The 16423-nt window shown below is 44.1% G+C and overlaps 1 protein-coding gene and 1 long non-coding RNA gene across 17 annotated transcripts in view; one reads left to right on the plus strand and one right to left on the minus strand.

Annotated features, from left to right (window-relative positions):
• The window catches only part of CACNA1A (calcium voltage-gated channel subunit alpha1 A), a 360598-nt gene extending 351598 nt beyond the window's left edge, over nucleotides 1–9000 (plus strand). For all 14 annotated transcript variants that reach the window (XM_061616674.1, XM_061616687.1, XM_061616675.1 and 11 more), the window contains one exon: nucleotides 8133–9000. In XM_061616674.1, the coding sequence (XP_061472658.1) occupies nucleotides 8133–8783 (651 nt within the window). In that variant the 3' untranslated portion in view covers nucleotides 8784–9000. The remainder of the gene's footprint in view (nucleotides 1–8132) is intronic.
• Nucleotides 1–15846, minus strand: part of LOC133380097 (uncharacterized) — a 69376-nt gene extending 53530 nt beyond the window's left edge. Inside the window, exon 1 of one of the 3 annotated variants that reach the window (XR_009761366.1) lies at nucleotides 15530–15846. This is a non-coding gene — a long non-coding RNA (uncharacterized LOC133380097). Of the gene's footprint in view, nucleotides 1–8447; nucleotides 8868–15529 lie in introns of those variants that run through there. The other 2 variants (XR_009761365.1, XR_009761367.1) reach the window with 2 other exon arrangements.
• Nucleotides 15847–16423: the final 577 nt, after the last annotated feature.

The raw sequence follows: 16423 nt of genomic DNA on the forward strand, positions 1-16423 counted from the left end.
TGGAAACTACGCTTCTGTTAATGCAACTTAAAATAGCATTTGCCTTTTTTGCAGCCACATTGCAGTGTTGTCTCATTTTCAGCTTGTGATCAACTACAATTCCAAGATCCTTCTCTCATGCAGTATTGCTGAGCCAACTATCCCCCATCTTATAACTGTGCATTTGGTTTCTTTTTCCTAGGTGTAGAATTTTGCACGTCCCCCTTTTAAATTTCATTCTGTTTTCAGCCCAGTGCTCCAACCTATCAAGATCCTTTTGAATGTTGTTTCTACCTTCCAGGGTATTAGCTATCCCAATTTTGTATCATCTGCAAATTTGATAAGCATTCCCTGCACCTCCTCATCCAAGTCATTAATAAAAATGTTGAAGAGCAATGGGCCCAGGATTGAGCCCTGTGGTACCCACTTGTTACCTCCCCCCAGTTTGAGAAGGAACCATTAATAAGCACTCTTGGAGTACAATTCTGTACCCAACTGTGGATCCACCTGATAGTTGTTTCATCTAGCACAGATTTAGCTAGCCTGCTAATCAGAATATCATTGGGCACTTTGTCAAAAGCTTTGCTGAAGCTGAGATATATTATGTCCACAGCATTCCCACAGTCTACAAGGGAGGTACCCGATGAAAAAATGAGATAAGATTAGTCTGACAGGATTTGTTCTTGATAAATCCTTGTTGGCTTTAGTAAGCACTGCATTGTTTTCCAGGTGCTTAGAGATTGACCACTTTATAATCAGCTCCAGAATTTTCCCAGGAATCGATGTCTGTCTGACTGGTCTGTAGTTCCCAAGTTCTTCCTTTTTGCCCTTTTTGAAGATAGGGACAACATTAGCACCCTTCCAGTCATCTGGCACTTCACCCATTCTCCATGATTTCCCAAATAGATAGTGGTTCCGAGAGTTCTTCACCCAGTTCCTTCAATACGCTAGGATGCAGTTCATCAGGTCCTGCAGATTTGAACTTGTTTAAAGTGATTAGGTATTTCTTGACTGTTTGTTTATCAATCTTAAACTGCAATCCTGCCTCTTCAACTTCATGATTCCCAGGGGGGTCATAGACCCTCTTTTGGGAGAAGACTGAGCCAAAACAGGAACTGAGCACTTCTGCCTTTTCTTTGTCATCTGTTATCATTTTGCTATCCTCACTGATAGGCTGTACCACCATTTCTTTTCAAAAACTGTATCCTCATCTTCTCCTTGACTGGGTGGTCAACAGTAGATTCCAACCACCATGTTCCTTTTATTCCTTGCCCCACTTATTTTAATCCAGATACTCTCTGTGGGGCTACCACGCTCATCCCACTGTATTTCTGTGTAGGGATATATATTTCTAACATATAGTGTGACTCCACCTCCCTTTCTATTCCTTCTGTTCTTTTTAACAAGTTATATCCTTCAGTTGCTGTCTTCCAGTCATGGGAGTCATCCCACCAAGTTTCAGTTATACCTATCAAGTCATATTTACCATCCTGTATGAAGACTTCGTCCTGTTTGTTTCCCATACTCTAGGCGTTAGTATATAGACATCAAAGACCATGTGATTTACGGTCAGGCTTCCCTCCTACATTTTTATATAGACTATTATTGGGCCCCATTAGAGCGGTTCTCTCAGTTCCTGTTACTGTGCATAAGCTTTCATCAGTTGTTACCTCCAAGCTTAAGTCTGCCTCCCCCATAGGATTCAGGTTAAAGTCTTCCTGATGAAGTTCTCCATGCTGTGACCAAACACATTCTTCCCAATCCTTGTGAGGTGCAACCCATCACTTGCCAGCAGTCCATCTTCCAGGAAGTGTAGCCCGTGGTCCCAGAATCCAAATCTCTTGCATCAGCACCACCTTCGCAACTAGTCATTCACATCCAGTATTTTTCTTTCCTTTTCTATTCCTCTTCTAAGTACCAGAAAGATGGATGAGAAAACTATCTGGGTCCCAAAGTCCTTGAGTTTCCTTCCCAGAGCTTCAAACTCTGACATAATTTCTTCGTAGCTCCACTTGGAAGTATCATTCGTTCCCACACGGATGAGAAGAAAGTGATACATGTCAGTGGGCTTTATGAGTGATGGCAACCCTTCAATCACATCTCTAATCCATTCTCCATGGAGACAGCATACCTGGCAACTCCATGGTCTTTTCGGCATACTTGGGTTTCAATCCCATGCAGTAGAGAGTCTCTCACTACTACTACTATTCTTGCTGTGGGGTGTGGTTTCATTGTCTCTGCTTGACTGAGCTTCAGCCTCTCACTTGCTGTCGCACAGGGCCTCCTGTAATTCTTCCTCTGACCTCCAGTCTCATCCTCAAGTGCCTGAAAGTGGTTCCATAGTTCCACCAGTGCAGGGTGTCCTAGTTCTTCTGCTCCTGTCATCCTTTTCCACGGAGTTTCCTCCACTTCATTGTTCCTCTCAACACTCTCCTCTCCTGCTTCAACATGCTGTTGTTCTTCTACCTCCTGCACTTCTGTTTGCTGTTGTTCCAGTGTTCTATCTAAAAAGTCTTCACCTTTTCTTATACTCTTGAGTGTGGCCACTCACTGCTCCAGGCCTATTTTTCTTTCAAAGCACCGCCAGCATGCATTTGTTGCATGTGTATGCCATGTTGTTCTTAGCCAAGAAAAACATTGCACACACCTTGCAGGTCACCATCGCTGGAGTGTCCTTTCTGTCCATAGTCTCTATTACCTTTTGTTTCTTTCTACTTGTATTGGAATAGCCTGTGCTTTGTCCTGTCCTCTTTGAAGGACAGTAGCATCCCGCTGGCATGTGGTGTGTGTGACAAGATTTCTTTCGTTACTGACCTCCCCCTTGACCTCCTCTGCCAAACTCCTGTTAGTTCTCTGTGTTCACTCACTCCCTGAGAGCTGGCTCGCTTGTATATCCTCTGGACCAGTTAAGACAGCCCCCTCTGCTCTACTCTGTAGGAGTCAGGAAACAGAATGAAACTCCCAGCGCACTCAGCTGTTGCTAGTTGCACTCAGCAGTTATCAGACCACACCTCTTCAGTCAGCAGCTATCAGGACGCACCCCTTGCAGTTAAGCAGCTATGAAACCCTTCAACTTTTCAACCTATCCAGCTGAGCGGTGACTCAGAACACACAGTCTCCTAGGGTTACCCAGGTCACTCACTTCCCTACCAAATTCCTGTTCACTCTGTTCACTCACTCTCTGAGAGCTGGCTCACTTGTATATCTTCTGGACCAGAATCTGGAACAAATCTTGCTTTGTTTTGAAAAAAATGGAAATGGACTGCCTTCAAGTCGATTCCGACTTATGGTGTCCCTATGAATAGGGTTTTCATTGAGTTAAAGAATTATATATTCATAATATATGTCAACTGGTTAATACATTTTTAGTAAGTCTGATAATCTATAAAGCATAACTTATCTTTGTGAAAGGAGTAAGAGGAAAGAAAATGGGTATGTGTGCAAAGGGAAGTGTGCATTGCAGAATAGGAGGGAGGAGTCATAGAAATGGGAGTGGTCTGTGTACAAGGAGGAGTTGAGAAAAGAAAAGGGAAGAGGAGATATGTGGGAGAAAGAAGATACAGGAATTACCAGCTTCTTTCAGTGTGTTTCTTAACAAACAGCAACACTACTGCTTGGTGTGGAGTCATCAAACCAGGACAAACATTTCCTGCAGTGTAAACCTATGCATGCTTATTCAGAAGTAACTGAGGGGCATGCCTCCACGTAAATGTGCTTAGGATTGCATCCTTTGAGAGGAACCCTTTGAGATTACAATCCTATGCCCACTTACCTGGGAGTAAGAGCTACTGAACTGAATGGAGCTCACTTCTGAGTAGACATATATAAAACTTCAATTAGAGAATACAATCATGCCAGCTCAGAACAAAATGTGAACAAATTAATTTAGAAAGATTAGGGATTAGTGGAAGGAGGGTTGGTGCTGCCTGCACTCAGCTGAAGAGCCAGTTAGATCACTTACTCTCAAGTATTCGATTGCAGCTTAAGGGTTGGTGCTACTCCCACTCCTCCATTTATGGACAATATTTTTCTCAAGCAACTCAAGGTGGCATACATGGTTTCCCTCTCCATTATATCCTCACAGCAACCCTATGAGGTAGGGTAGGACGAGAGTGAGTGACTGACTCAAACTCACCCAGTGAACTTCATGGCTAAGTGGGGATTTGAACCCTGATTTGTGCTAATGCTGTATTATATAGTAATATTAGTACCTCCAAGTTTTTGTGAAGCCACACCTCGTGGCAGTCATTTGGTGTCAAGCCACACCCCTGCAGCCTGGTGCCCATTGTACTCTCTCAAAATTCCAAATGTGTCCCTGGGCCCCACTAGTTGATGCTCACCGGTCTAAGGAGCAAGGGGGTTGGCACAGGCTGGGGGGTTGGCAAGAGTCAGTGAGGTCCAAAGGAGAAGAGCTCTGACATTGTGTGTGCAATGGAGAAGGGAAGGAGGATAGCAGTGGCCTTTGCATATTCCTGCTCTTCTCCTTTACACCTCCAACATCAGTGCAACCCTGTAAGTATGTTTGGTGAGTGAAATGGGTGTCAGGGTGGGGTAGGTGGGATTGGCGAGCAAAGTGACTAGGGGCACAGCCCCTAGTACCATAGAAAAAGTTGCAGACACAACTCACCCAGAGATTTAGGGCATGTGTGTTTTTAATTAGAAAAGTTGCACAGACGTTTTTATAAAATGTTGAAAGCACACTAAAATTCACAGTACAAATATTAGTCACACGGCACACCAAATATTATGCAGATGTTAATGGCATACATTGATAGAGGCATGTGTAGTGTAATATATACAGAAACAGGTCCCAACATCATAGTCAAAGAGAAATTCCTTTGAAATATTTGTGTGTGAAATTTCCGGCAATAAATTCTTTGGTTATATGCACGCACATATGGGCATGTTCATGGCACAGGAACACTTACTATGCAAACCTAGGATATTAATAATCCACCTTTCCTGGTTATGGTTCGATGCTACTTCCCTATTTCTCTACCTATTTCCTGCTCTTCTCCTGATTACAAATCACTGATAATCAGCCCACAATAGCGGTCTCCTCAAATGTAGCATGGCACCCACTTCCAAGTACCAAGCAACATAGAGCTTTTTCAGTGCATTCTTCCTTAAACTATGTTTCCATTTCTGATAGATATACTCAGAGGCTAATTTTAAAAATTACCAGTACCAGAGGCATGTTACCAAATTCTTCCAAGCTATACAGGAAGTGGATTGGACTGTGAAAGACCAACCCAAATTATGTTTGCATTTTGACAAATTTGTAGGGCAGTACAATATCTCAGGGAGGGGTCAGGTCTCCTGCTCCCCTGGTGCATTCACTATAGCTGCCTAATTTTCCTGCTTTTTAAAGTCTGACAGAAATATCTGTTGGCTATAGGTATGTTCTTAAACCATAAGGATTTTTTGCCTATTAGTGAATGATTGGTTAATGATTGTTCTATACCGCTTTTAAAAGGTTTTTTTAAAATGTTGCTATATATTACCCTGGTGTTTTGTGAAAGAGCAGTATATAATTACTTTTATAAATAAATAGCCCTGGTTACATATTGCACAACAAAAAAGCAAATGTGGCTAAAATTTAGTTTTGCACATTAATAAAAGCAAATATTCCATAAAAAAGTAATCACTGTATAGAACCAACACTACTGACTGCCTGGTGCCAGGATTATAAAACAGGAATAAATCAAAATAGTTGGTTAGTCAGTGGACAGCTCTGTCATGTTTCTCCTCAAATATGGAAGGAATAAATCAAAATAGTTGGTTAGTCAGTGGACAGCTCTGTCATGTTTCTCCTCAAATATGGAAGAACTTTAAGTGGTTACTTTCAATCCAATTATTATCTAGTAGTCTTTGAACAAATTCCCTCTGAGAAGGACAGTTGCTAGCTAAAATGACCAACTTGGCTTCAGCTTCCTGAGTCATTTCCAGAGTCTGTGTGTACACATTTATCACTTTTTATCATCAGCTGAGGCTAGAGTTTAGGGACTTCATCATCCTCTTGGAGGCTACCAACATTCCAATCCATGTTGAGTCTGCTGTCACCATAGAGGTGTCACCTCTTTCCTACAATAAAGGAAGCAGATGCCTCTGCACAACTATCAACATCCTTGTTTCCTCACCTTTTGTGCAGGCAAAATACTAGACATTACCACAGTCACTTAGAGCAATCTGATGACATTCAGCCTCATTATAGCATTTTTTTCTTCTTAATCACACAACATTTGCTTTCTGAATGTATTTTATCTTAGATCCATCACAATGAGTTCAGTCTCTTTGGTAACTGAGAATTTTACTAACTGGGAAAGTGACAGCACAGACTGAAGAGAGGAAGCCGTAACTTGCCCATGGTTACCTAATGATAGCAATAATAATAATAATAATAATAATAATATCCAATCCAATTATTATTATTGGAATAATAATGATAGCAACAACAAAAAGACTGCTTCTATAGTCAGTGGCCATTCTAGGAAAGGACAGAAACTAACACTTTTATTGTTTTGGTTGGGGTAAGGATATGATCTGAGAGCTGTTGGTTCAGGATTCAGCTCTGCCAGATTCTTCACTTAGAAAGCCACCCCCAACTTTGTGCTTTCTTCCCACCTGAAGAGCCAAAAGGCACCATGTCAGCTCTCAGGAAAGGGGCATTGGTAGCACCTGGAAATGTAAATGAATGTTGCCACGTACAAATCACGTCTCCTGCATTCTACACCACCCCTCTGTTGTTTCTCATTATTTTCAAATTATAATTTCCCCCCTCTGAATATCATGCTTTCTGTCATCCTCATTCCACTGTTCCTCAAAACTAGTACACCTTATACTTGACCAAGATGCAGAAATAGACATTACAGCGTGCTGCAACATTGAACGCTGCATTTTATGCTGCTCAGCACTTTCAATGTATGGTATATTAAATATATTGTTTCCTGCCTTTAACAAACTGCTAATCAAACATAACTAGAAAAGTACTAGCTTGTTGATATGAAATTATTTCTAATATAGCATGAAACCTTGATGTATTGCCTGAATGTGTGTGTGTTTGTGTGTTCCTGGTGAAAAAAGTATATTACTCTCCCTATGTTCCCTCTTTTAGCCAGTTTTAAACCATTTTGGAACTTACCCATTCATCCACATTCTTACAGAGGCAGTTCTGACAAAGCCAAGTCAGAGCCAATGCACCCAAGCTGGATGAGACCCACAGAAAGCTAGTGTAAAATTGGTAGCACTGGTTCTTGATAGATTCCTCCACATGTCTGGACCCAGCAAGAACCTGGCTCTCCCAGACATGATGACACCATCCAGGTTTTATTCTCCATAAGAACTGTGAGTGACAAGCCCAACTCCTTAACATTTACTTAGTAAAGCTATGCTATATGGAACCAGAGAAAATGTAAGCAATCCCATCTGGGGAAGGCAAAGACAGATCAAACATTTCATGGGCTAGGTGCACAACAGCAGCACTCTGTGGCCTCCCTCAAGAGCTCGGCTCTGTTCCAAACTTTCCAGACCCAGCGCTCTCCCTCATCTTTCCTTGCTAGATTTCCACTTCCAACCCCTGCCAGTTCCTAAATCCTGCCCTTATCTGTCCCAACCTCCTTCCCTTTTTCAACGCGATATTTTTCTTTTATTTTCCCTAACCACTTTGATAACATGCAGTATGACCCGTGCTTTGCAAAATCAACCCACGTCTCCTTCAAGCTTTTTATTTTCTTAATTAAATTAATCCCCTTTTTGCTTTCTTTTTTGGAAGCCTGCAAGTAATTTTAAAAGCTTTTCGCTGCTTTTTTAAACCCTGAAACTTATACAAACTCCACTTCTCATTTCTCTTTTCTGCTTTTGTTTTGTGTTTGATTCCCCCTCCCTCCTTCCCTCCCTCCCTCTTATTATTATCGCCCTTCTTCGTTTCCCCCCTTGCCCTCCCTCTCCCTCCACCCTGATGTGGCTGTTGCTTTAATTATTTTCTCCATTCAATTATTTTCGTTCCTGTGCTCCCCCCCCCCGCCATCCTCGTCTCTGTGTCACCTTCACCCCACCCCCAATCCTGTCCCACCATTCTTCCTCGTGTCTCTTCTTGGTTGATTTTCCTTGTATATTTTTTCTTTTTGATTTCCTTTGTTTCAATTTTCGTGTAGGGCAGTAGTTCCGTAAGTGGGAGTCCAGTCCTCTCAACGTCTGGCACCAGCACCCCGAGGCGAGGACGCCGCCAGCTCCCACAGACCCCTTCTACACCCCGGCCACACATCTCCTACTCCCCCGTGGTCCGTAAGGCCGTGAGCACAGGGCCCCAGCAGCAACAGCAGTCCGTGCACCCCAGCCGACTATCCAGCCCAGCACCGAGGCGCTACCCCTCGCTGCCCGCGGAGCACCACGTCTCTGAGCGGCGCAGCACGTCTCCGGCTATGGAGCGACACACAGTCCCGCTACGAAACGACTCGCCTCGGGCTTACCGACACGCCAGCAGCCGGTGGTCGGCCCCCCACGTCTCCGAGCCGCACCCGGGACCTCGTCACGGCAGTGGCTACTATCGGAGTCCGGACTACGCCGGCCCAGCAGGTGAGGAAGCCTTCTCCTACGAGACAATGCAGCACGGGAGCAGCTCAGGACGTTCGCCCAGAACTTCCCGGGTGGGCGGCGGCTCGTCCTCTCTTTCCCCCTCCAGGCACGGGCGGCGGCTACCCAATGGATACTATCACTCGCATGGACCAGCCAAGTCGCGTGGGACAGGATCACGCAAAGCACTACACGAACCTTATAGCGAAACTGACGAGGATGACTGCTGCTGACCTAGTGTGGATTCACCTTACACGTGCGCACGCGCGCAAAACACGCTAAAACACACACACCCAAGAGGGATGAAATTCCCAGTTGGGGGGAGGGGGGAGCTGTGAGGGGAGGGAGGAAGAAAGAAGGAAAGACCGTGAATTGTCAACGGGTTGGGAAAGGCATCCCGGAGGAAACCCCTGCCATGGTGGAAAAGGGAAAGAAACTTTTTATCTTTTGTTGGGGGGATTTTGGGGAGGTGGGTGGGGGACAAGGGTTTGGGGGCTGGGTGGGGAAGCGAGGGAAGCGAGGGTCTGGGAGATCAGAGCATGTTTATCTTTTACAGATCAAGTTGTGTGTGGTGATTTGAGGGGGGGTGGGGGGAACGTTACTCAGAATTTACAAAAGAAAATGCACTCAGGTGTGGGGAAACTGTGCAGTCCAAGAGCCCCACACTACAGCTAACTATGCCTCTGAGAAACGAGACCAGAAGCCACTTCACCTAGGGACGGGGGGGGGGGGAGCAACAGAAAGGAGTCTGTCAACCTCAGCAAAGTTATGAAACAAAAACCTTAAAAAAAAAAAAAAAGCAAAAGGAAGCAAAAAGATAAAAAAATTCTGGGCTTCTATTGATGAGTTTTATCATCTCAATTTACCTGGTTAACTTAAAAAACAAAAAACAAAACGTTTTTAAAAAGTTTGTGGCCTGACCTTTTGAGAGGGACACATGCGCACGCACACACATACACACACAGGAGTGCTTGCTGGTTATACCAAACCCTAATATTACTGCCTGCAGAGATAAAAAAGAAATAATAAAAAAACTAAACAGAAAAAACAAAAAAGAACAAAAATTGATAAAAATGAAGCATTTTCTTCCAACATTTTGGTCCTGCTTGAAAAATAAGGGAAAAAATGACATCAAAAATTAATAATTCCTCAGCTTCTTTATTTCTTTATTTCTTTATTTGTTTGAAAAAAAAAGTTGAAAAAAAACCCTGTGGGATTGGGACTGTGAAATATTGCATGAAACAAAGTAAAAAGACAAATGATGAAAAAAATTTAAAAATCCTTTAAAAAAACAAACATTAAAAATGAATTTTTGATTGAAATGTGCTTTATGGTTCATTTCCTCATACTTTGCTTTTTTCATCCTCCTTTTGCTTCTTATGATGCTGCGTTAAGGGAAATGTAAGCTATATATGGTTGATGAGAAGTATTGCTGTTGCTGTCAGAGCTGCAGAGAATGAATAGCAGATCAATAAGAGTATGGGTCAACAAGAGGCCGTGGATTGGATGGTGGTCAATTAAAAATCTATTCATTCCCGAGTACACCTGTATGTCTGGGTTCAGCCACAAGATCTCTTTGTCTATCCATTCATCCTGCAAACACCTAGTTAGCTGTCAAAAATATTGTTATACTCTAGGCCACTGTAATCAACATCCAGAGAGACATGTTAAGAAATCTGGAGAATGAAGCCTTTTGTCTTCTTCACTCTTCATCATTGACCCAGCTGCTAGACACATTGCAAGGATGGATGGATGAAATTCATTAGTGAATGTATAATCTAAATGTCATGTGGTTTCCTAACCTGTTGCCCCATTATAACTTTGTATATCAGTACTAGAGCAATGTCAGAACAAAATGGAATTGGGCATGTTTTCATTTTTCCTGTTATTTTCACACATCATATGATGAACCATGCATATGTGCCATCGCACATATATGTGATGGAGTATCATGGCCAGTCATGGCTTTCTTGTGTGTACCCATGTGCCAGAACACATTGCAAACAAATATTTTTGCATACAAGCAATTAATGGTTATATGTGCATATGAAAGCAATCCTCAGGGCCATTTGGTACATACATAGAACATAAGAACATAAGAAGAGCCTGCTGGATCAGGCCAGTGGCCCATCTAGTCCAGCATCCTGTTCTCACAGTGGCCAACCAGGTGCCTGGGGGAAGCCCGCAAGCAGGACCCGAGTGCAAGAACACTCTCCCCTCCTGAGGCTTCCGGCAACTGGTTTTCAGAAGCATGCTGCCTCTGACTAGGGTGGCACAGCACAGCCATCATGGCTAGTAGCCATTGATAGCCCTGTCCTCCATGAATTTGTCTAATCTTCTTTTAAAGCCGTCCAAGCTGGTGGCCATTACTGCATCTTGTGGGAGCAAATTCCATAGTTTAACTATGCGCTGAGTAAAGAAGTACTTCCTTTTGTCTGTCCTGAATCTTCCAACATTCAGCTTCTTTGAATGTCCACGAGTTCTAGTATTATGAGAGAGGGAGAAGAACTTTTCTCTATCCACTTTCTCAATGCCATGCATAATTTTATACACTTCTATCATGTCTCCTCTGACCCGCCTTTTCTCTAAACTAAAAAGCCCCAAATGCTGCAACCTTTCCTCGTAAGGGAGTCGCTCCATCCCCTTGATCATTCTGGTTGCCCTCTTCTGAACCTTTTCCAACTCTATCCTTTTTGAGACGAGGCGACCAGAACTGTACACAGTATTCCAAATGCGGCCGCACCATAGATTTATACAACGGCATTATGATATCGGCTGTTTTATTTTCAATACCTTTCCTAATGATCGCTAGCATGGAATTTGCCTTTTTCACAGCTGCCACACACTGGGTTGACATTTTCATCGTGCTGTCCACTACAACCCCGAGGTCTCTCTCCTGGTCGGTCACCGCCAGTTCAGACCCCATGAGCATATATGTGAAATTAAGATTTTTTGCTCCAATATGCATAATTTTACACTTGTTTATATTGAATTGCATTTGCCATTTTTCTGCCCATTCACTCAGTTTGGAGAGGTCTTTTTGGAGCTCTTCGCAATCCCTTTTTGTTTTAACAACCCTGAACAATTTAGTGTCGTCAGCAAACTTGGCCACTTCACTGCTCACTCCTAATTCTAGGTCATTAATGAACAAGTTGAAAAGTACAGGTCCCAATACCGATCCTTGAGGGACTCCACTTTCTACAGCCCTCCATTGGGAGAACTGTCCGTTTATTCCTACTCTCTCCTTTCTGCTTCTTAACCAATTCCTTATCCACAAGACGACCTCTCCTCTTATTCCATGACTGCTAAGCTTCCTCAGAAGCCTTTGGTGAGGTACCTTGTCAAACGCTTTTTGAAAGTCTAAGTACACTATGTCCACTGGATCACCTCTATCTATATGCTTGTTGACACTCTCAAAGAATTCTAATAGGTTACTGAGACAGGACTTTCCCTTGCAGAAGCCATGCTGGCTCTGCTTCAGCAAGGCTTGTTCTTCTATGTGCTTAGTTAATCTAGCTTTAATAATACTTTCTACCAGTTTTCCAGGGACAGAAGTTAAGCTAACTGGCCTGTAATTTCCGGGATCCCCTCTGGATCCCTTTTTGAAGATTGGCGTTACATTTGCCACTTTCCAGTCCTCAGGCACGGAGGAGGACCCGAGGGACAAGTTACATATTTTAGTTAGCAGATCAGCAATTTCACCTTTGAGTTCTTTGAGAACTCTCGGGTGGATGCCATCCGGGCCCGGTGATTTGTCAGTTTTTATATTGTCCATTAAGCTTAGAACTTCCTCTCTCGTTACCACTATTTGTCTTAGTTCCTCAGAATCCCTTCCTGCAAATGTTAGTTCAGGTTCAGGGATCTGCCCTATATCTTCCACTGTGAAGACAGATGCAAAGAATTTATTTAGCTTCTCTGCAATCCCCTTATCGTTCTTTAGTACACCTTTGACTCCCTTATCATCCAAGGGTCCAATTGTCTCCCTAGATGGTCTCCTGCTTTGAATGTATTTATAGAATTTTTTGTTGTTGGTTTTTATGTTCTTAGCAATGTGCTCCTCAAATTCTTTTTTAGCATCCCTTATTGTCTTCTTGCATTTCTTTTGCCAGAGTTTGTGTTCTTTTTTATTTTCTTCATTCGGACAAGACTTCCATTTTCTGAAGGAAGACTTTTTGCCTCTAAGAGCTTCCTTGACTTTGCTCGTTAACCATGCTGGCATCTTCTTGGCCCTGGCGGTACCTTTTCTGATCTGCGGTATGCACTCCAGTTGAGCTTCTAATATAGTGTTTTTAAACAACTTCCAAGCATTTTCGAGTGATGTGACCCTCTGGACTTTGTTTTTCAGCTTTCTTTTTACCAATCCCCTCATTTTTGTGAAGTTTCCTCTTTTGAAGTCAAATGTGACCGTGTTGGATTTTCTTGGCAATTGCCCAGTTACATGTATGTTTAATTTAATAGCACTGTGGTCACTGCTCCCAATCGGTTCAACAACACTTACATCTCGCACCAGGTCCCGGTCCCCACTGAGGATTAAGTCCAGGGTTGCCATCCCTCTGGTCGGTTCCATGACCAACTGGTCTAGGGAATAGTCATTTAGAATATCTAGAAACTTTGCTTCTTTGTCATGACTGGAACACATATGCAGCCAGTCTATGTCCGGGTAGTTGAAGTCACCCATTACTACCACATTTCCTAGTTTGGATGCTTCCTCAATTTCATATCTCATCTCAAGGTCTCCCTGAGCATTTTGATCAGGGGGACGATAGATCGTTCCCAGTATTAAGTCCCTCCTGGGGCACAGTATCACCACCCACAACGATTCTGTGGAGGAGTCTGCCTCTTTTGGGGTTTCGAGCTTGCTGGATTCAATGCCTTCTTTCACGTATAGAGCGACTCCGCCACCAATACATCCTTCCCTGTCCTTCCGATATCCAGGGATAACCGTATCCCACTGGTTTTCTCCATTCCACCAGGTCTCGGTTATGCTCACTATATCAATGCTCTTCTCTAAGACCAAGCACTCCAGTTCTCCCATCTTGGTTCGGAGGCTCCTAGCATTAGCGTACAGGCACTTGTAAGCAGTGTCTCTCTTCAAGTGTCTTTGGCACTTGTGGTTAGGCCTGTGGTAATTTTGCTCTTCTGAATTTATATCCTGTGCCCCTGCTCTCACAATGCCTACTTCTAGGCCTACCCCTTTTAAAATTTCATCATTTCTTTGGTTTTTATCCCAGGGGGGAGGTTTATTCCGAACCGGACCTTTCTCAGCTCCTGTCAGGTTTCCCCCCTCAGTCAGTTTAAAAGCTGCTCTGCTACCTTTTTAATTTTTAGTGCCAGCAGTCTGGTTCCATTCTGGTTCAAGTGGAGCCCGTCCCTTTTGTACAGGCCCGGCTTGTCCCAAAATGTTCCCCAGTGCCTAACAAATCCGAACCCTTCCACCCGACACCATCGTCTCATCCACGCATTGAGACTGCGAAGCTGGGCCTGTCTGGCTGGTCCTGCGCGTGGAACTGGTAGCATTTCAGAGAAAGCCACCTTGGAGGTCCTGGCTTTCAGCATCCTACCTAGCAACCTAAATTTTGCTTCCAGGACCTCACGGCTGCATTTCCCCATGTCGTTGGTGCCAACGTGCACCACGACCACTGACTCCTTCCCAGCACTGTCTACCAAACTATCTAAACGACGGGCGATATCCGCAACCTTCGCACCAGGCAGGCAAAACACCTTGCGGTCTACACGCCCATCACACACCCCACTGTCTATGTTCCTAATGATCGAATCACCCACTACAAGGATCCCTCCACCCCCTGGAGATATATCCTCGGCATGAGAGGATAGCTGCTCATCCCCCAAGGAATGGGTCCCTTCTAAGGGATCGTTTCCCTCTTCCTCAGCTGGATGCTCTCCTTCCCCGAGACCATGGTTCTCCATGATAGCAGGAGAGCTATCATCGTTGGAGTGGGACACAGCTATAACGTCCCTGAAGGCCTCCTTCACACACCTCTCTGCCTCTCTCAGATTTTCCAGGTCCGCCACCTTGGCCTCAAGGAAATGAAGTCGTTCCCGGAGAGCCAGGAGCTCATTGCACCGAGAGCACACCCACGACTTCTGTCCAACAGGCAGATAGTCGTACATGCTGCAGGCGGTGCAAAACACTGGAAAGCCCCCACACCCCTGCTGGCTTCTTACCTGCATAGTTTTGTTTAAGGTTTATTACGTCAATGGGTTGGAGACTGCGGTTTAGTTGAGGTCAGGGAACAGACAGGCAGAGTGGGGGGCCCTGGCCTCCTTGCCCTGCTGCCGAACTCTCTCTGCTGCTTAACTCGCCTTGACGCTTCGTCAGCTGGGGCTCCCTCTAGCTCGTGGAGCAGGCTCCCTCGCTAGGGTGCTCTGACTTTATATGTGTGGCTGGTTCCTCCCAGCTACTGCTGCCAGCCAATGATGTGTTACTTGAGGCTGATGGCTATCAGCTGGGGCTTAACTCTTTAGTATTCTCTCAGGCTTCCTTCCTTCCTGAGCGAGGGGCGGGGCTGTTTAAGCTTTTGGCTGCTTTTAATCTAATCAAAGGGCTGCGCCTTCCAGGCAAGTCTTTTGTGTTTGTTGTTTTCCCACCTAGAACAGCCTGACCTTTCTTTAACCTAGGGAAACAGAGCTTGTGGTTGTGTTTCAGGAAGGCTAAAGCTGCCCTTTTTAGCAAGGACTGAGCTGACTCTCTCCCTGTATGTGTCGGTGGAGTTTCCTTTTCCCCCTTCTCTCCGACTGGAATTTAGCCTTGTTTACAGTGTCCCCTGAAGCTTTCCTGCTAGGGTGGTGTTGAAAACTAGCTTTCTATGGGCTTCCTTCTCCTAGGATCTGTCTCCTAAGATATAGGTTCTTTCAGGATTTGGCTCCTAGCTCAGGGTGACCTTGGGCTGCCCTTATTACTTATTGTTCTGAGCTGTTTTACTTCAATTTAATAATGGAATAAATGGGAGCTACTTACCCTCTTTTCGCTCTGCTGCTTAACTCGCCTTGACGCTTTGTCAGCTGGGGCTCCCTCTAGAAGCATTCTTATAGACTTTCTTTGGGGCTATTCCAGCAGTAACTCCACTGCTATAAAGTGCTATAAAATAGATCCTCACAAACAACTTCTTGGCAACAGGAGAAAGCCACCGCCTTGAATAACGAGTTGATGTAAAGCAGCTAAGCTGTAGTGGCATCCAGGACTGAATCACCCAATAATGGTATTACTACTAGATAGAAATAGAATTGCAGTCAAGAGCCTAGCCCTGTGCCTAAATACAGACAAAGCTCACATAAGCAGGTCAGTCTCTCGAGCAGCTGGGACTTCATACCACAGCTCTGTCAACACAGCTTTTAAAAAAATAAAAATAATCACAGGGACCCATTGATAACAGTCCAGCTCACAATCCCAAGGAAGGACCCCTTGCATATAAAACGTACACATTCCAGATATTAAACCAGCTAATCTCAAATATTATGCACCATAAAGAAACACCAAGAGTAAACATTTTGATCTGAGCCAGAAATGCCTACCTATCATGGAAAAGTTTATTTAAAATATTATATAACGCTTCCTCAGTCTTGATGGGCCACTGCAGAATGTCAGCTGGCTCAACTAAGTGCAGATGAAGCTAAGTATAAAAAGTTGGCTTAATGTTCTTCAGTGCTGTAGGGCTTAGTAACATTATAGATGCCAGCACTGTGTAAGGATCTTTCTCAAGTCCAACTGTCTTCCTAAAATAGCAGTCTCCACATGTGCTCTCTCCCTTGTAAAAGGGGAAGGCTAGAATGTGCAAGAGACTCTCTTCAGAAGATACCGCTCCCTTGTTGCTTAACGCATTCATTGAGTAACCTCATCCTCTAGCCTTTGCAT

Source organism: Rhineura floridana, chromosome 3 (assembly GCF_030035675.1).
Source record: "Rhineura floridana isolate rRhiFlo1 chromosome 3, rRhiFlo1.hap2, whole genome shotgun sequence".
Taxonomy (NCBI): domain Eukaryota; kingdom Metazoa; phylum Chordata; class Lepidosauria; order Squamata; family Rhineuridae; genus Rhineura; species Rhineura floridana.